The sequence below is a fragment of the Cinclus cinclus genome, chromosome 1 (assembly GCF_963662255.1).
Source record: "Cinclus cinclus chromosome 1, bCinCin1.1, whole genome shotgun sequence".
NCBI classification, from domain to species: Eukaryota; Metazoa; Chordata; class Aves; order Passeriformes; family Cinclidae; genus Cinclus; species Cinclus cinclus.
This window is the reverse complement of record NC_085046.1, coordinates 22,876,788-22,904,764: the sequence shown is the minus strand read 5'-3', so window position 1 is coordinate 22,904,764 and position 27,977 is coordinate 22,876,788. Positions and strand designations below refer to the sequence as shown.

At 35.4% G+C, this 27,977-nt stretch overlaps 1 protein-coding gene across 1 annotated transcript in view; it reads right to left on the bottom strand.

Annotated features, from left to right (window-relative positions):
* ANKIB1 (ankyrin repeat and IBR domain containing 1) overlaps positions 1 to 27,977 on the bottom strand; it is an 85,468-nt gene that overhangs the window by 14,117 nt on the left and 43,374 nt on the right. The window contains exons 3-9 of the mRNA XM_062494879.1: positions 26,006 to 26,306; positions 19,689 to 19,871; positions 13,098 to 13,215; positions 9,369 to 9,577; positions 7,122 to 7,210; positions 5,265 to 5,409; positions 3,824 to 3,990 (exon numbers count right to left, since the gene is read on the bottom strand). Coding sequence (XP_062350863.1) covers positions 3,824 to 3,990; positions 5,265 to 5,409; positions 7,122 to 7,210; positions 9,369 to 9,577; positions 13,098 to 13,215; positions 19,689 to 19,871; positions 26,006 to 26,306 — 1,212 coding nt within the window. The remainder of the gene's footprint in view (positions 1 to 3,823; positions 3,991 to 5,264; positions 5,410 to 7,121; positions 7,211 to 9,368; positions 9,578 to 13,097; positions 13,216 to 19,688; positions 19,872 to 26,005; positions 26,307 to 27,977) is intronic.

Sequence of the window (27,977 nt, the reverse complement as noted above, 5' to 3'; positions counted from 1 at the left end):
TTTGTGTCACAAAAGTGCTTGTATAGTTTCTGTGATAAGGATAAACCAGACTACAGAGTTTATCTGAAAGTAGGTAGTTTGCTGTAGCAGAAATGTATTTTGTGTGGAATTACTTGCATCTGTTTAGTTGCAACAATCAACCTTTAACTTTTAATCTAGAACAAGATCAAAGCCCTTCAATACCAGCACTAAGTATTTCTGGATATTTACTCCTTCCACCAGAGTCTCTTAAATGGGGGTTTGACCTTATTTACATGGACACAGTGGAGTAATGAATCTCTTGAGCATCTCCTGAAGTTCCTGGAAGGATTAAGGATGGCAGTGACTACTACACAGTGGCAGCAGACACATGGCTTCCAGATGGTGCTTCAGTGTGGATGCGTCAATATGCACTCTAGATTTGTAATAGCTCAGGTTTTTTTGTACTGGAATGGCAGCAAACAGCCTCAATCATCTGCCATATCAAAGCAAATAATTTCAGATGGGCACCAGCTGCATCAGAGCATACACAAGTTTGCTGCAGGTCCAGTAGTGAGCTGCTCTCTTGCAGTGCAGGTTCAGAAGCTACATCAATATTTTTCTGATTGCCCTTGTCCATATTTTAAGCACGAATTCAGGAAGAATCAGAAGGTTATGGGAACAGTTTTGAACATTTTTTCCCTTAGCTAGTCTGCTAACAAAAAAGCTTCAATTCAGCACACATGCATCTCTGGTTTGGACTTAAGATCTTAGCTGGGAAAGATTGTACTTGAATGAATAACCAGTCTGGAATAGGTTGATTTCAGCCTTGGTTGAAAGTTAACACCTTTCACATCTGTGGGACAGTAGGACACTTAAATCATTGACTTCAAGAGTGCCAAGACCCTCTCACAGTATACAGTATTTATTGCCAGAAAGGACTGAAAATAGCAAAGATTTAACACAGTTTTAAGTTAAAAGCTGACTAGTCAATCTTTTATGGGGGGTGGGAGTAGGGTCATTTCAGATTTGTAAATGTGTGGATTTTTAATGAAGTTCAGTCATATCTATGCCTAAACTTTTTTATCTATATCTATATATGACAGTTACAACAGTTGTTCAGGAACAACTTCTTGTGGAAGAAGTTTTCCTCAGCCTGCCCAAAACCAAGCATTTTTATGCTGGGATGTCGTAGTAAGAGCATTGAGCCTACCTGTCATGAAAGTTTTTATGAAAGTTGTATTTTGGATAGACTTCCTGACAGCAGTGAATGAAAGGAACTAACACTGAGCAGCTGTGCCAATTAACAGCATGAACCTCCCCAGATGCCTTGCTCAATACTCAGCAGGATGATTTATTTGAAGGCACTGTACATACTTATTAAAATTGTAGCAAGTTTCAACACAACAAGTTAAAATACATGGAAGGGCTAAAAACATCACCGAAGAAGAATGTAGTTCTGGACTTTTTCACCTTCATGATAATATATTGTGAACCAAAACAGCAAAACACTGTTTTAACTTGTAACTGGCATCCCAAGTGCACCTGAGGAGTTATCACTCCTGCAGAATGAGATTCTGCCCCTTGCCCATATCTAGGATGAAAGGAGTGAGGACAAAACTACGTGTGCACCGCCTGCTGAGACTATTTTCCACAAGTGTCTGCTTGCTACAATTCCTTGTGCTTCTGAAACTGCATGGAGGGGGTTCTAACATGTTGAATGGATTTCACAATAAATTGATGTAGGATTTGTGCACAGTTTTAATGTATACTACATTTAAATAATTCAGAATGCTTTTCCTGAAAGAGAATACAATTTTGTATTTGCCACAATTGATTACATTTTGTCGAAGATGCTGTTAGTGGTGCATAATGAAAACTGAGTAAATTCTAGGGAACCCTGTATTGAAGAGGAACATTCCTACTCCTACATTAAAAAGAAAAAAAAAGAAATTGCTCAATTCACTCAGAGAATTTTCTTCCTTTTATGAGCAGGAAGGCTACAGATATGAAAAAGGTAAGTGATTATCTAGGGGTTGGTTTTGTAACACAAATTCTGAAGAACCTCTTACTAAATGCAGCATCAATTGCTATTGCAATGTCTAGGATGTAGATTACTGGGGTAAAACTTGCAGAACTGACAGAAATATGGGACTGTGGGATGTGCTGATAGAAATTTTAAGAGACAAAGCAAGCTCCCTTTAAGCACACAGTAATGATGAAAACTCTTGAACTGAGAGTACACTGTTTCTCCAGAGGAACTTATCCATGCATAGAGTTTTTGTACTGTAAGTCTAGTGGGGTGTCCTTAGCAAATGGTTCTGCTTTGAGGTACTGCAGGATGCTTTTGTTGCTAGCAGAACTTTCTTGCCATTGCTGAAACTCACCATTCACTTTTGTGAATGAAAAAAGATGGATGAAAAAAGAGGCTTTGGAAAGGCCTTCTTGGACATTTTGTTGCTAACATGAAATATTTTCCAAGACCTTAACTGAATTTGCTTGTGCAGTATTTCAAAGCATTAATGTAAAAAGATATACAGAAATATTCTCAGGAAACATAAAACCCCCATTTCTCCTAAAAATTAGTCACTCAGAGGACATTTTCACTCTAGGAGAACATTCTAGGGAGCTAGTACATTCAGTTCATGTAAAGGAAGCAGAAGCTGCCATTGTCTGTAGGTGCATGTCAATATGACACTGAAGTGGTCTCAGTTTCCTTCAGGTTAATGGAAAAACTGATTATCATCAGAAGCAAGGATGGAAGGATGGTACCTGCCTGTGGAATAGCACTAAGATTTATTGTATGTTCACTGGTAGAAAACATTTTCTGGTTTGTTTCCATGGGATTTGTTTGTTTCTGAGTTTTCCATCCATTGTTAATACCCTCTTCCCAAGAAGTTCTGTTTTCTGACTTTTGTGGCTGTTTCATTAGGTCTGTTTTCTTTTTTTGCCTTTCTTCCTTTCATTCATAAGGAGAAAGAACTAAAATCAGAAGCATCTTTCATTAAGAATTACAATATTTGGAATCAAGCAGATGTTTTAGGATGTCCTTGTATCATGGTTTCAATTGAAGAACTGATGAGCTTGTCAGAATGTGTGTACTTTGGTTGACCCTTTTTAATTTTCCACAAACATAAAGAACTCCCACTACAATAGTCATAAACTGTCAGTCTGATAATATCAAGGAAAAATATGCCAAATCTTTCTTACTTTTGTTGATGCTGTTATGTCCTTTTCTATGATGTGCTGAAGATTGGCAAGCTGAGGAAAGTTTTAAAAACTATCTGGCTTTTACTCCTTAAGCTAGCATTCATCTTAAAATTCACTAGAAGATAACAGAAAGAAAAAGTGCTGAACCTAAAGTGAAACAAAGATTGGAGTGACCCTGCAAACAGCATAGCTATGTGTGAAGGAAATGGTCCTTCATGGCCCCATTTAAACTCCAGCTTCTTTGATGTGATTCTAGCAAAACTCAGAAAGAGCTAAACATTGCTGGTTTTCTACATTGCAATAGGGAATGTGCCATGTTTTGATTATACAGCTATCCAGACACAAAAATCCTTGTTCCAATATCCCATTTCTCCTCTGTCCCCTCAAAACAGAACATCACAACACTCCATGCTGTGTTTTGCACCTAACAGAGCCAATAACAACTACTACATCATAGATCTTTGCAGTGCCCCAAAATACTACAATATTTGTGTGCATGAGGTTATTTAGTGCGTGGATAGAGAATAGTATGGTCATATACCATCCCTTACTAATGTCTGCCACACTCTTGGTGCCATGTAGGACTTTTTAATTAGTCCCTAGAATAGCAGTGACTGTGAGTTTATGTAGATGCAGGTAAGTTTCCAGTACTAACCAGCAGAAAAGATGTCCTTTTCCACAATCTACTGCAGGGGCTTTTAGCATAGGGAAGCTAAGTGTATCTGATCCTGTTGAATTTGACCCTTGTCTTGTCAGCCTTACTGCTCTTTCACAGCCAGGTATAGGACACCATTTAATAGCAGGATTATTTTCAACAAAGGCCTGTGGGGAAAAAGAAAGAAAGAAAGCAAAATATTGTACCACATAAGATCAGATTTCATCCTTTATATAAAACAATCTGTATTCATAATCCTCCTTTGAAGGCAAAAAACAGTAAGGAAAGTTTTGTAGCTAGAAGGACAGACTTTAAAATATAGTTCTAGAAGGGGAATAATTTAGCTTCCACTTTTTTTAGTAACAACAGTACTTCAGACTTACAGTAAGAATGAAATTACTTACATTCCAAACAAAACGTTCAATCTGTGCAAGTTAATTCCTTTGTGTTGTGGCTTACAGTAAACTTTTACTATATACACACTGGCAATACACTCATTAAAAGAACTGTTTCTTTCAGCTGGAAAGAATTAAAATCTTACTGATTCAACAAAAATCCCACAATAAAGCAGAAATCAGCACTAGACTAGCTCAGTAATTTATTTCCTATCTTTATTGGCTAACAGGCCTTCTTCTGTAAAAATTGTATCTAATAAGGAGGAAAAAGGAACTTCCACTACTTTGCTTCAAACCTATTCTGATCACCAGTCACTTGAAATAAAATACGCAAAAGATGAGTCAGAGCTGGTAATTTAATTTGCATCTTACTGTGTATTAAAGAGACTTGTTGCAGAGAAAGTACTGTACTATAAATGAAAATATATTTCTCTACTTCTGCCCTGCCACCACCAATAAAGCAGCACATTTCTCAAGACTAGCTCATTACTACACTAGTATAATAGAAGAAAGTTGATATAAAATATTGCTTTTAAAAACAATATGCAATGGTGAAAACAAATATAATAAAAAACCCAGGAAAACCAAATCAAGCTTTTCCTACCCCTCTACCCATATACAACAATCATGTCAAACATTGTACTAGGAAGTTTTTTCAAAAGGAAACAGATACTATTTCTGAATGCAGTAAAAACAAGCTGAAAACGTAAAATTTCAGATTGCAAACACAAACAACTCTGACTGATTAAAACCTTCACATCACCTGTTAAAAAAATGAGTTTGAAGGAGTTATTTTATTAATACTGCACTACGAAAAATACTGTGGAAATACAGCATTTCTACTTAAGGAATACATAAAATGTTCTTTTTTTCTCTGTGGTATAGCAAACATTGATATTATGCTATGTAAGAGCCAATACATATTTGTTTATGAATTTCTACATGGAAAGTTACAGATATATTGCAGCATTTCATACAGAAGCTTTGAGTTATTTTTTATAAAATGGCATAGAGTTCAAGAGTACAAGAACAGTTTGATAATTTACCTTAATGTCAAACTGAAGGTATCTCTTGTCCATCTCCTTGGAAACCACACTTTCTATGATGTCTACAGGCACAAGCTGGAAACAATCATATGCTGGGCAAAAAATGTTGTGAGCTTCACCCTCCTGAATTTTCAGATTCAAAAATCTGCCAGAATTTTGCCAGTCAGTATTTGTGGATAAAAAGCAAAAGTTAAAAGACTGTGGAGCACCTTACACTATTTCACAGGTATTCACAATTATTACTTTTTAAATAGAGAATAAGAACTATCCCTTTCTGCTCAAAAGAGCTACAAATTTGATGAACAGCATAATTTAAAAAAATTGACACTGTCATGGTTCAAATGTGAGCATCATCAGCAATATATAGCCCTATGTTTGTGGTTTCCATCCTTGCCATTTTTAATACAGTCCTGCAATGTCTAATTAAACTGAGCATTACTTCTACCTTAAATCAGAAACAGAATATGTAAGTGCAATTAATCTAGGAAATAATTAATTTGATATGCAATTAATTTCTACAACTGTGCTAATAAAACTAGGTCTGTTTTTGGACACAAATATCTTAATGATGACCTTATTGGTCCCTGACCACCAGAACGCAAAACAGAACAAGCTCAAAAACCTGCTGAAAGCTGGACTTGAACAGTTGTTTAGTTTCAAAGCTTTAACAGGCTTATTAATCTGACATCAAGGATGATAACCATTCTGAGTTTAATTAACTTAAAGGATAGGCAGTTATTCTAAGGCAGGCACTTGAGATCCTTTAATAGTTAAGGTAGAGATACCTGTCAATTCATCCCATCTCAGATTCGTATCTTAGAGTTGGGTAGCTCAGTCCTGGCTATGCTCCAAGTGACTTAGGAATGACTGGCTCAGAAAGTTGAATTCCACCCTCAATATGCCACCACAAATGCTTGCCACTGAATTGTGGCTCTGAGCTGGGCCCTGTCCTGCACAAAGGACACACAGTCCAGCAGCCAAATTACAAGCACCACGTCAAACCAGCAATCTCTTGGTAACTCCTACATCCTGCCCAGGGATTTGCAAGGCACGAGAAGCACAGCTAACAATTTTCTTGCCACTGAAAAGAACTGCCTTTGGAAAGCTCATATGGAAAAGAAAATGCTCTTCCTTAGCACCAGGCCAACAGGTTTATAGAAATGGGGCTGATCTGCAGTAGGAATAGCTGTGCTGTAACAGAACACTACAGGGGTAGAGATCAGGTAGTACAATCTCCTGAATGGGGACACAGATGAATACAAAGCACCACATACAGATATAATTATTCCTAGGAAATATGATTAATATTTATACTATCATAATTATCCACGTCTGAATTTTTCTCTAGCATGATTAGTCTGACCTATGCAGTAACAAGAGCATTAAATTAATAGAACTTCTAGGTGAAATCTACCCCTCAGTTATTAACCCTCAACATAAAGAAAGAATTTTAATTGCTTTCCTGGTTGGCAATGGATTCACAATGCCTAAGTTTAGCGTGCTAAATTCAGAGATGGAATTAAGCATGTGCTTCATTTAGAAACTGTAACCCCCAATGCTGCCAACACCACACACACACTCTGAACAAATCAAGAGTAGGCTTATCTAATTACACACAAGCTTAAAACATTTGATTAAGAATTTTTCTTAGTCAGAACCAAAACAAACATTACATAAGCCTAAACCAGTTGGTAACAGTTGTTTGAGTGACAACTAAAATATTCAATAGGTTAAAACCAGCAACTCTTTGAAACCCAAACAGTACTTGAACATTAGCTGTTTATGGTCTCTGTCCTTTCCTCTTCAACATAGCAAGTATGAAAGTTTCTCAGATGATAGAGAAGTACATATACTCACGCCTCCCAGCAAGCTCTGCAGAAGTCATGTCCACAAGGCATATCCACTGGGTCTTCAAACACAGAAATATTACACATGCAAATGTCACACTGTAAATGACAAAAATGCTTCTGATTAAGAAACACCCTAAAACTTTTTGTATTGTTAGCAGAATGAGATATGTTGGAAAATCTCAGCAAAAATTTAAAGAAGCGCTCAGTAGGGGAAAAAAATCTTAACTGTATCCAGCAAAAAGAAAAGTTATTTAAACTATAGGAACGGGAAAGGTTTTATATCTCTGTTTCTAATACTCCCTCTCCAGAGAGTATATTTTGGGCTGCTTTTTGCAGCATCCTTGAGCTCAAGAACTGCTTCACCCTGCAGAGGGCTGGAATCTCACAGTCAGAGTTACAAGGGCAAAAAAGGGATTTGTGCTTTTCATCAGCTTCACAGACAGCCAGAAATTAATTTGGAGATGACAGAGGCTCCAGGAAATGTTTAGCATCTCATGCAGTCAGGTGTAATCAAGGTGGTGCAGTTTCAGTGTGCAGGAGCAGCAAATACTTTAAGTAATAATACACATATATATATTTTTAAAGATTTTGAGGCTTTTGATCAAAATGAAGAATAAATTACACTACAAGTGTACCTACACTACAGAAGTAGGTACTAAAGAAAAAATAACACTGAATACTGAGACCCTTACTCTGAAATAGTTAGAGTAGGGATGAAAATACTCACTGCTTATGGTTATGTGCAGAAATAAAGATTAATATTATATAAAAATTTCTTCAAGAAATACAAAAGGATTTTTCTTTTCATTGAAACAAATACACCAAGAAAACATATTTCAACTTTCAATGCATTAGGTATTATATACACATAGGGCATTTTCAGAAAGATGGCATGTGGTATGACACTTTAAAAGCACTTATATTACAGCCAAAACACAATCAAACAAAAAAAATGGGCTTTAAAGTGTAAAACTCAGTGAAGATATATATTGTTCCTTCAGTCATTTAACCATATTGTCCTGACAAAATTAAATATTTTAGAAATTGACAATACATTAAAAATAATCTCTATTAAATTTATATGAGCTGTAACTTTAAACATACATTTTAAACAAAATTAAGGAATTTAATGTATCCCTGAGTTCAAAACATAGAATAAAAACATTTACTAGAACTGTTTATAAAATAGGATGCAAAATGCAAAACTTGTAAAAGAGCTTTATACCTTGTGGCTTTATCTATCTTTTTAGTTTTCATTTTCCTGGCAGAATGAGATTTGATAGTTCAGGTAAGATTCTTAAATCAACAGGAACGCTAAATGTGTAACTCTGGCCTTGGATTGAGACACACTAGATATACAATGGCAATCATTATCCAAACCTGCATTCCTGGCTTATGGACCATCAATGAAAAACAAAAGAGACAATGAAAAACTGAGGACATATAATCTCCTGTTCAACATTTTAATTAGGAGTTATTCACAGACAATATTTAACTGCTAATGTAAATAAGTGTACAATAACGACATACCTTCTATATAGCTTCTTTTACAGCATTTTACAATTAAAGAAATAAAATATTTCTATGCAGGAATGCAAGATCTTAATTTTGAGATTAAGGGGTGATCCATTTCAAAAACCGCATGTAGTATTCTAAAAAAATGCTTAGATCATAGAGCAATAGTTTTATAATGCTGCAGCTGTGGATTATTAAAAGAGAACTCTATCTTCCAAAAAAGCCACACTGATTTTAATGAAAGGCACTTTCATATTTCCAATTTGCAATAGCTTTGTAAACTTCTTGAAGCAGCCCACACATAGTACAAGTAATTACAAGCTTACAGTACACTAGTGAGCTGACATTTCAAAACGCAGACAAAGACAATTTTGTTTTCTAAAGAAAAAATTTTTCAAAAGGCAGGGTTCACAGAACTGCGTACATTCAGGGAAATGGATAAAATAGAAGTGAACATCTTGATAGGGATGAGACAAAAAGTTCAAAAGAGCCAAATGCACTATGTGACTGTAGCGGTCTAAAATGAGAGTTTGGGAGTGACAGCCTTTGCCAGGATGCTCAACTGTTTTATCATGTAGAACGTTTGAGGTGTCAACTTCTCTGTTCACCACTTTTGGAAAGAGAAACACTTTGTATTTTCACAAAGGTATGTTTGGCAGCTCCCCTGTCTACACAGGTGCACTGCGTGTAGAAATCAGCTGTTTTGCCCTGCTGGTTTAAGTTCTATTTATAAATTTACCACAGCTGTCTCCATGTCTCCTGGTGAGGGGCTGATTTCATCAGGGGAGGTGACAGAAGAGCGAGTGGTGCGTGGAGTTCGTGGAGAAGGGAGCGTGTCCCACGCGTTGTATCCGCTCGGAGGAGGAGTTGGCATCTGAACCCCTGAACGCTGGCAGCAGCTCTCTGGGTTACACATCCAGGCTTCAAGTAACTTCTCCCTGTCCCAGTCTTCAAGAAATACAGAGATACAGGAAATTATGCACCTGACAATGTTTAAAATGCATTTTGCAACTGCACGCTCAAAAGAAGATTAAACAAAAAAAATTAAAAATTAGTAACTGTAATAAAGTGTGATTGAATGGAACTTTAGACATTACATTTCAGAGAACGCATTCCAAGATAATATGTAATACGGTGCATTTTTGTAAATAATTGCATCACAAGCATCTCCTTTCCCTGTAATATGTCTTAATATTATTTTGTTATTTGTTTACAGCAACTGTAGTAGCTAGAAGACTCAGTTGAAAGTCAGAACCACACTGACTTTCACAGACATAGAAAATATAACAGCCCTCACATCACTGAATTTTCATTATTTTTTCTTTCTATTAAAAAAGCAATTCTTTAACATAGATTCAATTTTATCTGTTGTGGGTTTTTTTGTTTGGTTTATTATTATCATCATCATCATCATCATCATCATCATTATTATTACTATTACTATTATTACTATTATTATTAATGAAGCCAGGAAATACAAGAAGAGGACTAAGATCTAATGAATTACAAGAAGATTTGTGACTTAATGAGTTTCCAGTCTTTATATATATGCATATAAATGATGTGTTTCTATGGGAAAAAATATCCACCTGAGTGCAAAAAAAATTTCATATATTCTCACTACATTTTATTCTATAATTGTTAGTAAATGTTTTTCTTTTATTCATAATTAATAATGTCCATTTATATACAAAAAAAAACAACTAGTGAAACAAAATACAGTATCTTACAACTAAATCAAATCTTTCTTCAATTGTTTGAAATGCATTCTGCTTCTCATTCCTAGGATTAATACTAAAGATATCTTCAGAATAGCAGTTTTTTTCCACCAAAAATACTTAAAAGTTGTCATTTAAATATAAATCTATCGAATTTCTATACAGATTTGAATCCAAATTTATCAACACTACATGCAGATAAGACAAACTTTAATTTCATAAATTATGAGAAATTTCCCAATTTTTCCTACTGCTTTAAATAACTATTTTAATGTTTGGGGATTTTTTAAAGTGCTGGGTACTCCCAAAGAAACATTAACCAAAATATGTTTTGTGTTTTTTTTAACTGAACTGTATTTTTATAAGGAAAACACAGTTTTCCTATACTGTATTAGTGCTGGGAAAAAAAAGGTATGTGTTCTAAGCACTGAACTCAGTAAAAGTATTGCCCCTGTTAAAAAATATTCTTCGAGCTGCAGGTGATTTATTGATCAGGTCCTCATTTATCTAAGCTATAACATAATTAAAGGTCAGTTTACCTTCATCATTGGTTTAAAGATATGGACTCTGAACACATTTACACTTCAAAATTTACAAATTTTATCAGCATTTTTAATACTACCCTGAGTATACAACCTTTCACACAGGGGCTGACTGGTGTTAAGATACAGATAAAATTTGCTAGAAATTTTCTGGACCTTCTTTGTTGCACTGTATCTTTAAAATTAGCAAGGGTTAAGACATGTCACTAAATGGATCCACTGTGTTCTCTTTACTAACTTATGAATTTTTAGTAAAACATGAGATAGTTATATTTGTTGAATTGTCTATTTTTTATCCTGAAATCCATTGCTGTATAATGAACTAGAAGAGAAACAGTGTTGAAGAAAAGCCTGTATTAAAACTGTAGTTATCTGCTCTCTTTTTATCTTGGCTTTAATTCTCCATACTTCTGTCTCTCAATTACAAAAAAAAAAGTAAAATACTCTTAATGTTGGTGTCAATAAATTGATATATTTGTACAATAAAAGAAAGAAAGTCTGGTGAATTAAGTATTATATGCCTGTAAACCATTAAACTTAGTATATGATATTTCCAAGAATTTAAAACATGCTTTTCATACCTTGTGTGAATTAAAGCAAGATTTACCATTATTCTTTTATAAATTTCAAGATTTAATGTGAAAAAAAATATGACTTGTCATTTGATGTCAATTCTCTAAACCTCTGTAAATATCTAAGTTATTTCCTTTTCTAAACTGAATCAACACAGCTACAGACAGGCAAAATAGTTGACTTTCTCATGACTTGCAAATTGCCAGTGCTTTTTTCTGTGCACTGGCCAATTGCATTAAGTTACCACTAACATCACTAAGGCAACATCAGTAGAATGACCTTTCCAACACAGACTGATTTCTTCTCAATTTTCAATTCCTGCTTGCTAGATGATGGCAGACATTTCTCCACAATTTACACCAACCCCACTGTTTTTCAACTAATTGAAGACTGAGCTGAGAGTTTGAACAGTATTGCCACAATTTTCCTCCTCAAAATATCTGCACAGGTTATGGAGCCTACTCAGTCAAGTAATTTTTATAATTTTTATTCTTACTGTGACTATCCCAGAAATACAACACAGCATTCAAATACTGCACATATTATAAATACAATATAAGAATTAAACAAAGAATCAACATAGAAAATATATATGCAAAGACTGTGCCTTAAGTATCATCATACTGGCACAAGTTGATGTTTACTTAATTCAATGTTAAAAGGAATACAAATACCAGCTATGGAAAATAATGTAAAAAAGATGACTTTCAGGTACCACAACTCCTCATGAAAGTGTACCAAATCTATGGGTTTAAAATAATGTCTTTCTATTTCACTTTTACCTCTCCCACTGACTTTAACAAGGAGTCCACAAAAATAATAAGAGTATGAAACCTTAATCCAGCAACACAGTGATGAACATGCAAACCATTAACTGCCTGAGTAGTTCCTTTGGCATAAAGTAACAAAGCAGATGCTTCAGTAAGCATAAGTTTTAAATAATTGAATCAAAGCCTAAAGCTTACACCGAGTTTCAGAGATACTTTTGTTTGGAGAAAACATACTGAATTCAGTATATCCACCTTCTGACAACTCCAGCTTAACTTGAACAAGAATACAGACTTATTTTAGTGAAAATAAACTAGCTACAGATAAGCATATGGAAAAATATACCCTGTATTAAAAGTGTAACTATAAAAAAAAAAATCCTCCAAAGGACATACACTCATATAATTTAAACCCCAAGGCAATTTTCAACCACTTATTACAACGGTCAGACTACTTTTATTGCAAGAAAGAAAGAAATTTTAAAATGTTGATACAGTTTTGTACACAAATACATAGTGGCAGAAAACTAATGCTCTGACAAAAATGGGTTTGATGAGTGACTTTTTTTGATGTATAAAAATATGGAGACACTCCTGTGTCTCTCACCAAATAGGGTGGTTCTGTTTTTCACTGCTTAAGTTAAACTGTCCTCCATATAATTTCTACTTTGAATCACTCTTCTATCAGCTTCCCTGTCTGCCTCAATGTTTTTTGACATCCTGCAGCTGTACTTCTTTCAAAGTACTGTGGTCAGTTTCCTGCTATTAACCATTACTTCTCTTTTACCTGGAAATAAAGTGCAAACATAAAACTGTGGTTTTGAATTAGCTGAAAGCAGTTTCTTTGGACTTCAAAGTTTGCAATTACCATGTGCCCGAAGTAGAGCTTCTGCAGTGAAGAGTGGGGCTTGAAGCATGTCAGCAGATTCCACAATCAGCATATCCTTAAGCCTTCGCAGGTCTTGAAGTCTTAGCCCCTCATATGGCTTTAAGAAGAAGAAGAAAGATAATTGATGTCTAATATTTTCAAGTCAGTCTCCAATACAATATGAAAAAGAAAGCATTCAAAGCACTGTTACCGATCACCATCTCAACTGTGAGGCAGTATGGAACAAAATTTATTCACCGTGCACACCAATGACCATGCAAAGCTACATGGAAACACTGTCATTTTGTAATATATATATATACTATAATTTTTGTAAACTTCAAAATATAAAAGCATTTCTTGCAGGTATAATGGAGAACTCTCTGAAGTTCTCCATTATAGCAAGAAGCCATCCTCAAATGATAAATTAGCCTAACACTGACTCTCTTTCTCTCTCTCCCAAAAAAAGCTAGATTTTCACAGAATCTAGATGAGCTTTGATACAGTGATTAGGCCTCAGGTATTGTGGAATAGGTATGAGAATGAATGACTAGATTTAGAGAAGAGCCAGACAAAGTACAGGTTATCATACATTGCATATAGATTCTCTGACACTGTGCATTAAACTGAGACCTGTTAACATTGAATTGGTCTGGAGAAGGATACACTGAGACATTAGACAGTGAGAAGCTTGTGAGCAGAATCCAGTCTGGATCTTCTGAGGCAATATCCACCCTTTCAGAAGCTAAGTCAGTCCTGAAAAGGACAGATGAGACATGCAATTAGATGTTCATAGAAACACTGTGAGGGTTGAGGTTGGAAGGGACCTTCAAATGTCATTTGTTCCGACCTTCCTCCTCAATCAGGGTCATTTAGAGCCAGCTGCCCAGGACCATGTCCAGGTGGCTTTTGGATACATCCAAGGCTGGGGATAATATTGTACATGGAGATACCAAAACTCTTTTTAAGAAACAATGGCCAGCTCTCATAGCCCTACAGAGAGCAGATCATCCAGCTGCCTTTCCTGGTCTGGAGATCCATCCCCTTATTACAGCATCAAAAAAGGTCAAATCAGAGAGACAAAGTAATTTTAGGATTCTGAATTAGTTCCAATCAAGAGAGCAGAGATACACACATATGTTTGCACACTCCTTTTTAAAACTAAGAACAGAAGACTGTGACAGCAAATAATGTATTTGTTAGTGTTACACAGAGAAAATACCCATAGGTAGGAAGAGAAAAAGAAAAAGTAGGAAGGTCTGTAAAGAGAATGGATACAGAAAGGATATGCAAAAATCACTATTCTTACATGCACTGGTTTTATTTATTTATTTAAAGGGTAGCTAACAAAACATTTAGAGCATTTGACGGAAAGTGTTACATGCTCAGAACTTATCAGGAACCTGGCCACCAAATGGCAATTGTCTCCAGCAATTTGGAGACAGGACACAGCAGCAGCGGTGACAGATAATGAGAGTTAAGATTATGCATCATTATTTACTATCTCTATTTTGCTTTTATGTAGACCGTAGTTCCAGGACTCTCGAGTGCTAGGTTATAAGGACACAAATGCAGTGTACGTACATAGAAAGGACTGGTTCTATCCCCAAGGTTTACAATCTAAGTAAAAGTCTGCTGCCCTGTTTAAGAATTAAAAGCAGAAAGCAGAAGTGATGGGGAGAATGGATACCCTGGGTTTCTAAATGATTTTGTTCTTTTGAGACACCTACTCTAAAAATGTAACTTGCTTCTGGTATTCCAGACATCATAATTAATGCCACAATGCATCTAAAATCATAACTGAGTCACACAAGGACATCTCCTGTTACCTAATCAGTGAAATAAACAGGTGCTTCTCCATACTAGAAACTTTGTCATCAGCAAGAGTAATGCTCCAGAGATCTGCATTGGGTCTTTGTTCTTTAAGAGAAAGCAAGCAAAGCAGCAGAGAAATGACCTGTGAGTGTCCTGACCTGTGTCTTGACTGCTCAAATTCAGGCAGTTTCTGTATGTCCTTCCAGTGCTGATCATGCATGACTCAGTAAAGGACAAGCTGAACGTTAATGGCTTGCACTGAAATAAATCTGGGCCACTTGGATTAAGAGCATGCTGGAATTTGACTGACCTTCTTAACTTATTACAAAAGAGATAATTTAAAAAAAAAAAACATTTCAGAGAGACAGGGACAGAAACAACTGTGTGCCAGAATGATTATAATTGTGCTGTATGTACAGCAAAGAAATAGAAGCAAAATGGTCATGACTGAATCTTAACTCCATTTTGAATTGAAATTGTAGAACAATCAGCTGTGCCAGTACTCAATTCTTGAAGACCATACACATCAAAAGAAAAAATGTATTTTCTGTTAGACTTGCAACATATAAGCATATTTTAGGACTTGATATTTTATCCTGAAATGCAGATATGTTCAGAATTATATTAACTGATTGGTTCTAGGTCAAACACTGGCAAGTATCTCTCCTTGAGTAACAGACTTCTATATTATCTCAGCTGGAGCATTCCACAACCCAGCAGGGAGTTTTGGATCTTCAGTTTTCAAGAATCCTAGTTTTATATTTTTAAATAATGAAGGAAATATTCCCTAAGAATGTGTTTGAAACATCAGACATTTATTTCATAAAGTAACATACTTTAGCTGAAAGAAATTTTAGACTGGCACCATTAAGAAGGTTGTCTGGAAATTCCAGAGTGAATTTATACAATGGGAACCTTAAAAATGTTAATGTGTACAAGACAGTCTTGTAGAGATTTGTGAAGATACAGTCTTCAGTTATGAGGATGTACATCCATTATGTAATATCACAGAGGTCTGTTTTTAACTACTTCAAACACTGATGCCTTATCTTTGCAATGCCATGCGCTGTAAAGAATTTTGGTTACAGTTTATGATGCTTGGAGACCTCCTTTAATGGCCATATATGGAAGAACTCTTTATTGATATTTGCTGTGAAAGAGACATTGTTCAATATTAGCATCATTTAACTATATAATGATTTTGAGATACACTATTAGAGTTACTACTTTAATGCATTGCTGAGCTTCTCACTACAGATTCCAACACTTCTGTATTCTCCAGAGCCCTTCTATGAAATTATTTTCTTCTCCAGTTTTTACCACTAACATTTAGATATCATAAATAATACTTTTTTTTCCTCCTGAAAGTACTTTTAGTATGTAAACTGATTATACTGAAGTTCATTTCAAGCTATTATTACTTTATTCTCTCTTAAAGTACCATTAAAATGGACAGGAGCGAAGTAACTCTTTGCTACAGTGATGACTATATAATTAAATGGTGTCAAAACACTTCATGCAACCATCCTTCTTTATGGGTGGATGGAGTTCTACAGTTAATGGAGTAATAAATTAAAAAAAATATTTATACTCCATTTAATTTATTCAAGTAAAATTCTATGCACTATATGTATATTGAGACTACATATATCTTAACTAATTAACTAATTGTAGTCCCCTTCTCTCTTTTCACTTCATAAACCATTCACTGTCCATAGAGATAAAATAAATTTGAATAATTTAAGGTAACTCTTTGTACTTATGGTATTTATATTACTTATATATTTATATGACATCAATTCAGGAATTGAAAAAAAAAACATTCCAATTGTTACACACTCAGTAAATCTATGATACACTCACTAGCAGTGTATTTCTTCAGTATTCAGTGGCACACATGTAAAAGAAATGAAGAAATTATATATTTTGCAACTGCACAAAGTATTTCACTATGTCTGACTGAGAGCCAAAACTATTATGGATGATCTGCTCTGAGGCACTGCTCATTCCCAGGAGTTTCTTATGCAAATTTAAAACATTACATGATTTGACTGAAAGGAAGGATCCTTTCAGTCTGAGGACTCCCAGGGACACATCCCCAAGACAAATATGCTCTCATGCTACAACAAACAGCAATGTAAAAGACTGTGCAAAACAGCAGTGCAAAAGAACAATCAAAATCTATAAAAGCAGCTTAAGAACAATCACTTACTGTCATATTATTTTGTGTATCTTCAATTAGATTTAAAAGATAGATTTAGATTTTATATAACAAAGATTTTTTTGAGATTATTCAACAAAGTAAGAGCAAAGAACGGAGAAAAAATTGATTGTGTTCTTCTGTAAACATGGCAGGCTTGGAAGGGGAAGTATTGGGTACTATCATACCAGATACTACTGTGCAGATCTTAAACACTGGAGTTTAGCCCATTTGGATGTTTTGTCTGGGAAGAAATCCTATTCACGGTTTTCAAATGTTTTCTCTTTTCCTGTAATGCTTATTCGAAAGATGCAGTTCCTTTGAAAATGCATTTCTCAGTGTTCAAAGTTTTTAAATTATTCATGAATGAGTATTTTCTGTTTTGGAAGGATCTTGAATGGCAACAATTACAAACAGAATACTATGCTAAACAAGCATTTTGTAAACTCCGTCCCTCAGTGTTTAATAATATATAAAAATGAAACTAAGAGGAAAGAAGTAGGAGATCATCGTTGAGAGGCAATTTTGGTGAAGCATCTGTGCTCTGGATTGTTTGACAAGAGGTATCACCATAGCCAGTGATAAGTGCAGCTGTCACTGGCCATTCCATACATTTGTATACTGGCCTGGAGGATGAGGACATGCAGTCATTTGGATTGCAGCTCAGTGCAACTCTTTCTAAGGCTGTTTTCTCAACTTGTTTTGGCCACTCTGTGGGTTAAGATTGAAAGATTAACTTCTTCTGGCTACATGCTCTTGGCATCTCTCTTGTGCCAGCACTTGTTCTCTTAGAGATAAACAAGATGTTAGAGAAATGACCCCACTGGAAAGTCATAAAGAAAGGGGGGAAAAACCAGCAGGGAGCACATGAAGACAGAATTGCTCTGTGTAAATCCCCAAGGTCATCAATTAGTGTACCAAATTCCAGGCTGACATTTTTTGGCTTGTGAACATTTAGAACACATGGGAAAGCTGCCCTGGTATGTGAGATGGGACAACTGTACAGTCCCTCATAACTATCAAGCCTTTAAGCTGGTTTTGCTCAGCATTTTCATTAAACAGGCATGAGACAACATCTTCTCTTGCAGAAAAGCCTTTTTGAATGGCTCTTGATTTGTCCCACCCATATCTATAGGTTCCTCATCTTCTTACCTGTGCTGGTGTATATGCCAGCAAACTCCTGGTATAAATATGATGATAACAATTACTCAAATAATACAGTTACATATCACTGCTCTTTAAAACCTTTCCTTCCTTTAAGCCAAAACATGCTATGATCCAGCTGAAAACATAACCTTCCGAATAGTTCTACTCGCATAACCAGAGGAGTGGTAAACTTCAATTGTGGCAAGAAATGACTGCAGCCTTGTAAAATGTTTCTGCCAAGAGAGAAAATATAATTTCAAACTATCTTCTCACAACTTGGATGCCTCTACATAGAAATACTCAGAGAAATTCAAATGAGTTAATTACATTTGCTATTCAACGTAGTAAGTATATTAAACCTCATCTCTAAATGTCTCATCTAGGAATAAACAATCTAATTAAGGCTGTTTATATTTGAATTTATCCAAGAAAAATGGTCAAAAAATTAAATGGACACTACAAGGACTTTCCTACTCTCAGAAGTTACCATGAGTGGCATTTTTCAGGGGAACAGTTAATGTGATCTAAGCCTACTTATGTATTTTCTTTTAAACATCATTAGGTTATAAGTGGCCCAAGCTAGTAAAAGGCCAAGCCATGCTATTTCTGAAGGGAATAACCACAGAGAAACCTATTATCCTTTAATTTAAACAGAATGAAGTCGCAATATTTACTGTATCATATAATTTATCTATGTATTCTTATTTAGAATTTTAGTTAACTAAAATCTGATCATGAATGGGGAGGGAGCTGCATTCAGAATCATTTTGATCATATTATCTTTATGGAATTACATTCGCCTGTAAGGCATAACAGAATTCAAGCCAATTTTTTGTCAGAGAACTGTCTCTCTCTTTTAAAAATTTACTTGAAAGTAACACCACTTATTATTACCTGTTTTTCATACAAACTGTGGTATGCAGCAGCTTCAGGCATCAAGTTATAGAAAAAAATTAATGCACTTACATTCAAGTCCTGCACTAGTCAGTTTTGAGTATTTTTGCAACATTCAACCCAGTCTCAGTCCAAGAAGATCCACCAGAAAAGTTTCCCTACTCTACTCCACAGATTTTTCTCCTTTTCAGAATTTCTTTTGTCCTAATTTTTGAGACAAAAAGGCACCTTAATGTTAAAGGCATCTTTAATAATGTTTGGTTTAGAGAAACTGTTTCCGAGTTTACTGGCCTCACTGTACCTCCTCCAGCCTCACAGCCTGCAACAGTCCAGATAATTAGGACATGAATAAAATATCTGTTTACTTTTGACAATGTATTTGTTATGTTCTCAGAGCTTAACTTGAAAATTACAAAGAGCTGTGCTAAAACTGTTTACAAATACAAAGTACAGTACCTACTGAAATACTTGCAGACTTGTGTCACAATGTAACTGCTACACGTGTAAAATAGTTCAGATTTAAAGTATCCTCTGACCTCTTTTTTGTCTAAAGCAGCATACTCAGCTTCAATGCTTTCAGCTTCAGGATCACGTGAAAATACCATTCGAGATTCCAGGTTAAGAGCCAGCTCTTTGTGGTGCTGTTTCTCTGCACAGTCACATGGGGTATCTTTATTTTCATTTTCTGCAAACAAATCTCCACCATGTTTTACTAGAAGCTGAAAAGTAAAATGGCAAAGTAAGTAATTATTAATTAGCAACTCTAATAACACCCTAAAGAAAAGGCATGTGAGTTAAGAAAAAACCAAAAAAACAATGAACAAGAAAAACAGAACAATCATATACAACAACAATAATAATGGTCTTTAGAAACAAGGATTATTTACTGTTATCAAATAATTTCTTGCTTGCTTTCATGCATAATTATACCTACATCCATAGTAATTCCATAGAACCACAAAATTCTAAGAAATACATTACAAAGTAATGCTGCCCAATGTTTGTTAGGTTTTAAAGACAAAAAATTCTGTTTTACTGATATGGTCAGTATCCCATAGAAAAGGAGGGGTCTGAGGCCCTCAAGCCTATGTCAAGGTTGAGCTAAAAACACCTTCAAATATTCTTTCTACACACAAATATTCTTTTCTACACTTTCTACAACTCCACCATTTGTACACTCATGCTGACAGAAAATAGGAGATTACTTGGATAGGAGAGATGAGAGGAAACTGATTCACACGGAGCACAAAATACTACTGGCAGCTCTACTTTGTATTTAAGGACATGAAGTGAAATCAAATAATACTAATTCTAGCAATTCTAATATGGTCCAGGATTGTGCCATTTCATCAACCTTGTCTCTTGCCAGTAATCCTCCCAAAATGCAGTCTCTAACTATTAAACCCATGTGCTGCTCTCCTTAACTTGCTAACTTGGTCTCCTGCTATAAACTGATCTGACATAAGCAAGGACAGCAAATGCCACAGATTTTAAAGGCCCAGGTGGGCCTTTAAACTTTCTGTTGATTTATTATGACACCTTTATATCATTACCAAAATGATTCATCCTGTTTCTTAATAAAGTCTACAAACACGGTCTTGCCTTAAGATCATGATGTCTGCAACAATATTACCCTGGGTATTTCAAAATTCAGGTTCTAATTTTTATACTTCTAAAAAAACCCCAATTTTCTCTAAAATTATCTGTTCTCCATATAACCTTTTTAGATCATGATCAGACACTCCTTAATTTTTTCTTCAGATGATGAGAAAATTTCCTTCATCTGTCACTGCAGAATACAGAATATCTTTTACAAACCTGGATTCATTCTCGTAGGTTAGAAAACCTTTCCCACATTCTCAAAAAAAAAACAAAAGCAAAACAAAAAAACCCCCAAAAACCCCTAAAATACCACAGACCAGTGCAATGACAAGGTCTAGATGAGAGGATATTAGTGTCATTGAATATTTGATTTTCATAGCAGAGTATCAGGCAGAAATAGAGATGATACTGGGACAATTACCAAGATATACAGCCAGCATTCAACCTCTGTTCTATCTAAAGTTCTTAACTTTGCCAAAACTTTGTTAATCTGAGTATCATATTCTGTCTGTTCATTTTAACCTTTAAGAGAAATTTAACTGAGGCAACTAAGACACCTTCTGAGGAAAAACAATCATAAATATATTTGAAAGAACATTACATAGATTTATGCAGCTCAAAATCTAATCCACAAGATGAGCAAAGCAACAAGTTTTTAATAATGATGCCATATTTTTCTGGAGGCACTGTTAAAAATATTGTGTTGCTTGATTAATTAAGGTTCATAATCTAAACAATCATACTAGCAATTTAAACAATTGCAAAAATACCATGCTATATGCTAGATTTACTGTGATAGTGTGGAACGTATCTGCATAAAATCAAATCTGTTCAGCATGAAAGTTATTATTCAGTAGTTTGAGATAAAGCACATAGTTTTACCCAAACTATCTTTAGCAATGAGTTCCACACAGCTGTTCTGCTCAGAGGAAAAATCTAACACATGTGAATGGAGCAGTATCAAGACTGCACATTTGATTATCAACTGTGAACAAGTTAGCTAGTAGGTACTTCACCCAAAAGGATTTATATTTGAGGTTTCCTTTTCTTATTTGGGTGTGGTGGTGATAAGCAAAGGTACAGAACTGGGGCTTTACTGAAAAGTGGTGGAAAGTGAAGGAGACAATAAAGAGGAATAATGCTCTGAAGTGAGAGCAACCACTGCAAAAAATGGGCAAAAGGCACTGCTGGGGTTTTAAGACACCTTCAGTTTTCTGGAGAGAGGGAGAACAACTTGAGCATTAGAATCAGTTTTTTAATATCTTCTTTTTTGTTAAGAATTTCAATCCTCAAATACTTCTAGGAACAAAGAGACAATTGTTAAATTCCTTCACTGATCTCTTGGTTGCAGGCTTGGTAAAGGCATGTAGTGTTCCTGTACATAAACCTGTTCCTGTTGAAGGAGTTAGAAGGACTACAGACCACAGCCTGGAGGATTTAGGCTGTCTCAGATCCAAGGTCCTCTGACCCATGGTAGAGCACATAAAGAAGTTTGAATTTGGGGGTATACACTATGTTTCTCCTGCAGAAACCATGACAAGTTAGGACTACATAAACGTGGCAAATAGCAATCCATGTCAGACTGTAAATTCTTCTTCAAAGACAAACTGAAAGCAAATTAGACTCAGAAATGGTTTACTCAATTGCAATATTGTCAAGATAATATAACTCAGTTTATATAATTAAATGGGCAACTAGCAGTCTAGTAACTGGATTTATCTAATGAATCACTTAACAGACACTGAGAAATACAATGACAATTTGTAAAGAAGCACAAACCATGAACTTTTATGATGAGTTTAAAACAAATTGATTTTAATCTGCAGTTAAAAGCTGCATCCCAGCTCCAGAACCACAATTCATTCTGTAGCAGCTGTGATTCTTTCTGACATTACAGTCTCCCTGGTTCTTACTGCATGAACCCATTTGCTTCACGCTCTTGAAATGGACACTTTTTAAACTGTTGTGTCTATCTCTAACACCACTGTAAAGCTCCATGTAGGGACATGAAGGCAGAAACAGGCAGAAGACTCCTTGCTCAATCCGTTGTAAAACTGAAGTTGGTAAATACCAGATATTGAAATATGTTGGAAACTTGTTACTATAGTTTTCTTCTGTTTGCCATTTCTCTACCAGAAATAACCTTTCTTATGTCAAATCATTTTATGTGCATGTTTTTCACCAACTTTTTCCAGAGGTCATTCAATGTTAATTGCTATCTCCCTTTTTCTCATATGACATGCACATTTGTCCTCTATTGTATAATAATGTAAACAAAAATATGTCTAAAAGCAAGTGTCTCATCTTGAGGAAGGATAAATAGAACACCTGCAAGTGAAACGCTTATAGGCAGAATTTATCAGGAAGTTGGATCAAATAAGTGGCATTAAAATGAGAGAACAGGAGCAACTTACACAGTCCTCTGACAATAGATTCTTTATCAAATCTGAAAGAAAAAATCTTGACAATCCAAATAAAAGCAGTAGTAACATAGACCTTGGAGATAGCCAAGGTTTTTATTTATTTACAAATAAATCACATCACAAGAGGCTCTAAATCAATCTTATAAACATAGGGTTTTTTGGATTAAAAAAAGAGCTAGACAACACCTATATGTCATTCAGTTACCACATACATAGTTAGCTGGGTCTGAATATACTTCAGCTAGCAAAGACTGATGGTGACTTGCTTCCCTGGTGAAAATCAGTAACTATGTAAGTGATTTCTAAGCACATGTTGAAGACAAACTGCTGGTGTGGAACTTGAGGAGCTGTAACAACATGGGGAAGAGAAAAGAGAAAGTATAGGGACAAGATTCAGGCTGTGTTTCTGGAGGTTAAGTATCAGCATCTAATAGCAGCATCCTCTTAACTCCTCTCAGTACTGGGCAGGGAACCAGAGTGGGAAAAGCTTAAATAATAGCAAATAAAATGGCATCAGGAAGATGAGTTTTCATTCATTAGAAGCTAAAAAAACTAAAGATCTGTATACTAACAGAATGAAAGAAGGGTAGGATATTGGAAATAAAAAGACAGTATCTGAACTTCTATAGAAAGGACTAATGAAAAAAAAAAGGTAAAGAAGAATATTCAGTTCAAGGAGGTGGACAGATGAGGCTGGGGAATTGAAATGACAAACTTTAAATGAGAATTCTCAAGCAGTATCTGGAAACTTGACAGAATACAACCAGCAAACGTAATTTGAGAACCACAGACAAGGTGATGCTAGATAACTTTTTAAAATAAACCCCAAGCAAACTGATAAGTAAATAAACAAACTAACTCTCAAGAAATACCAGTGGAATAGAACTCTGTAATTAACAGCAAAAAAAGAAAGCTTTGGTGAATGACCTGACTAAAACCATAACAATAAAGGTAACATGTCTATTAAGAATAAAAGTGCTGCAAGGAAGAAAACACAAAATAAAGGTAACTTCTGTCACTGCATCTCCCAAGCATATTTAGAAAATATTTAAGCTAATAAATGACTCTTCAATTAAAATTTCAGACTACATAGGTGACTGGATAACAGACAAAACAGTCAGCAAACACATGAGAGGAGAAGCAACTCCTGACTGCCCAGAGTAGTCTTCAAGACCTAATTCAAAATGTTACTATCAAAGAACCACTCATTTAAGAATTCCAAAGGATTCATTAAACTTGCAGAAGCAGTAAAAAGACAATAAATACACTGCCCACTTTCAAAAAGCAGTACTAAGTAAGAGTGGAAAAAATTCCAGAAACATCGGAACAGTCTGTGAAGAGAGACAAACAGGACAGAATCAAATGCAAAATAAGAAGGTGAAGTTGTCTTCAGACGAAAAATACGTAAAGAATAAAGTCTGGGAAAGGTAAATGTAAAATCGCAATAAAGAAGACTCTGACAGTTTTTTGAGCTGTATACCATGTGCATAAAAACTCAGTATAAATAATTTTAAAACATCACACAGTAAATCTTTCAATGTTTCTGTAAAATCGGTTGCTGGACAAAGTGTAAAAGCAATCTCATATAACATGTGGCAGATAATTGGTATGAACTGTTGGACTCTCTGTGGATGTAGCACACAAACTTTATGAAGGACACAAAAGAAAGTCTCTCAAATTGAAGTCTCTGCACAAGAGGTTCTAGAAAAATCAATAAACCAAATACTAATATAAATACCAGCATCAGATGGTACTTATATTCATCAGTCCTAATGAAACTCAAATATGAAACTTCTGAACTATTTATTATAATATGCAGCTTACTGATTAAATCTGTCATGGTACAAAATTAGAAGATAGTAAAAGTAACACCAATACTAAAAACAGCTCCAGAGAACGTCAGAAAAGATCATCAGGTTTTTACTGCAGAGAGAGCTCAGCAGTGGAGTCCCAGAGGTTCTGGGAACTGACTATTTAACATATGAAGCTGTTTTGTAGAAGAGAGTGAAAAAAGAGGTGATAAACTTTGCTGATGATACTAAGTTACTGAGCATAGTTTGAATAAACATGAAATTATAAACAGAAGAAAAAAAAAAGCAAATTTCACATACAAACACTGAACTGTGAAGTAATTGTTGCCATTGAAAATACAAATCTTGGTGTTAAAATAGACTTATAAAGACATTAGCTGTTTTTGAAAATGTTAGATGTCTGCTCATGTTCTTTATATTGAATTACCAGCACAATTAAATACTAGTTCTCATTACTTGGCATAGTTAAAAATAAATCTCAGGCAAGCTCTTCAAAAGTCATTCCCAATTATTCATTACTATCCACTACTTTCCCAAACATTAAAAAAGCTGGACACTGTAAATTAAAGACATCAAATCTGTTCTTGAAACATGTGCAGCATTTCCAGTTTCAGCTACACAGCAAAATAAAAAGGGCTCTAATTTTCTCCCAGGCTGTTATTTTATTACATTTCTCTTTAAACATATAGGATGCCAATGCCTACCTTTAAGCTTTTTCTCCACTGTTACAGTCTTGTAATTAATTCCAATTTTTATATGCCTACATGAATCTTCTTAATGTTGAGGAGTTATCTTCATGAAGTTACTGTATATGTACTCAATTTCTTTCATTTTTCTCTACAGCATGTTTTGGGCTGTTTATCTTTGCAATTTTTCCAATTAATGAAAAATTGAATTAAAAAGTTAATTCAATATAATATATCAGATTCCTTCCCCAAAGAAAAAAGCTTTTTCAAACATTGTGCATGTCAATTACTCATAATATATATAGACTTAAAATTATATATGAACTTTTACCTCAACACAGGTTTTCATCCCTGAGGCAGCAGCATAGTGCAAAGGTGTATTTTTTTTGTTATCAACAGCATCAATGGCTGCTCGTTCATATTGCCCTTCATCCAGCTTTGCTCCCTTCCACTTCAGGATCATTTGCAGACAATCAGCTCTCCTGCAGTCATCTTCCGAGGGTCGTGTCAGGCGAGGATGAAGAGCTCCCTCTGAGATCATGATCTGAGGTCCCATACACAGTAAGTGCATAGATGTCTCATTGTGCACATTCCTTTTATTTGGGTTACCATCTCGAACAAAAAGGAAAGTTCTGCAACCGGGGAAAAAAAACAGAAGAAAACTAATTAGCACAATTTCATTCATTTCCTTGAAGTGGGAATGGTGGATGATGACAACTCTCCTTCTTGCAAGATTTTGATTACCTGTGTTAGTGACAAATGTTCTTTAACAGAGAATCAGTATGGGACAGCTCTTCTCCATTTCTCTTAGGAGTCAAGAGCCAAAATCTGGATGAATTATTGAAATATCACTAAGTACCATATACAATTACTCTGTCAGGGTATGAGAAAGTTTATTCTACAGTTCCATTTTACATTGTGGTACATGTTATTAAGGCACAAGACTGATGAAACAGGTACTTTATTTCTTCTGCTCTGTCATGAATAGTAGAGCATTTGGTAGTTTGCAAATGGATAATGACAGAGCAATTTGTTAAAAATTCATTCTCTTTTGCAGCACTTACTACTTCTTAAAATATTATAAATACTATTCCTGCCAGCACTGCACACATTAAGGAATGACTATTGACTTTTTCAATATGGAAGTGCAACATAATGCAAACTCTCCCCTATACAAGTGAAGAAGTTGGAAAGAATTTAAGTGCTCTCTTGAATGATTTAGAGGCAGTTCAATATTACCAGCAAAAAGAATCAGCTTAGGATTGAAAGGGGAGCAACAAGCTGGTTCTTAGAATCACAGCTCTGAACCTGAGACAACACAGCTCCCTTGCTGCTTCTTGCCAGCAAGGATTACAGATGTTACAATCCAGATCTGAAATGGAAGAACAAAGACAGATCACACAAGCCCTGTGCATTCCAACGTGCTTTAGCCTATCTTTTTCTAAAGGGAGAGTAAATGGTAGGCAATGGCAGAGAGGAAAGATACCTCTTTGAAGGACTGGGGTCAGAGAGACTGCACTGGTAAGAGAACTCCAAGTGAAGGGAGGAAGAACAGGTATTGCTCCCTCAGGGTCCCAGAAATGTGATACCAGGCTAAATCCGAAGCATGGCACACACGTTCAAGAAGTCACTGCAAAAATGCCTGCACTGTTCCCATAAACCCCCTCACACAAAGCCTACACAAGTCACTGTATGTCTCCTCTCCAGGCTGTTCCCTGACTCCAAACAGTTTGCAAATATGAAAAAAATCCAGTTATTCTGGAACCCCATTAAGTTAGTGCAGGGGACCAGGTTCTACCCTCCCTGACCACACACCTAAGACTAATGAGAAACAGTTTCAATCACTTTCAGCCAGCTCAGCCACCTGAAAACAGGTGCTGTCTACGTACAAAATCAGACAGTATTGCTCTTGGTGAGAAGAACTTGACAATCTTACCCAATTTGACCCCCAAAAAATGTTATTTACGTCAGTTATTGCCTTACTTACAAGTTTAAATGCAATCTCCTCTTTCTGTTGTCCCTGAATACATACCACCTTACTCTCAGGGTTCACTCGTGCTTTGTTCAGGACAAAGAATAATCCTGAAACTATTTTATTAATAAGGAAAGAGGCTGTACAGGGTAGACAGGAATTTCCCTTTCATATATTATTGAAAATAGTTTGGACAAGTATTTCAGTAGAAAAAAAACTAAGCACAGATGATCTGGTCCTGCAATGGAAGAATGTCTTGATAGCTGTCTGGGTTGGATTTCTGTCCTTTCTTCCTCCTGAAAAATCTCTGAGTGGTTTGAATTTAAAATAC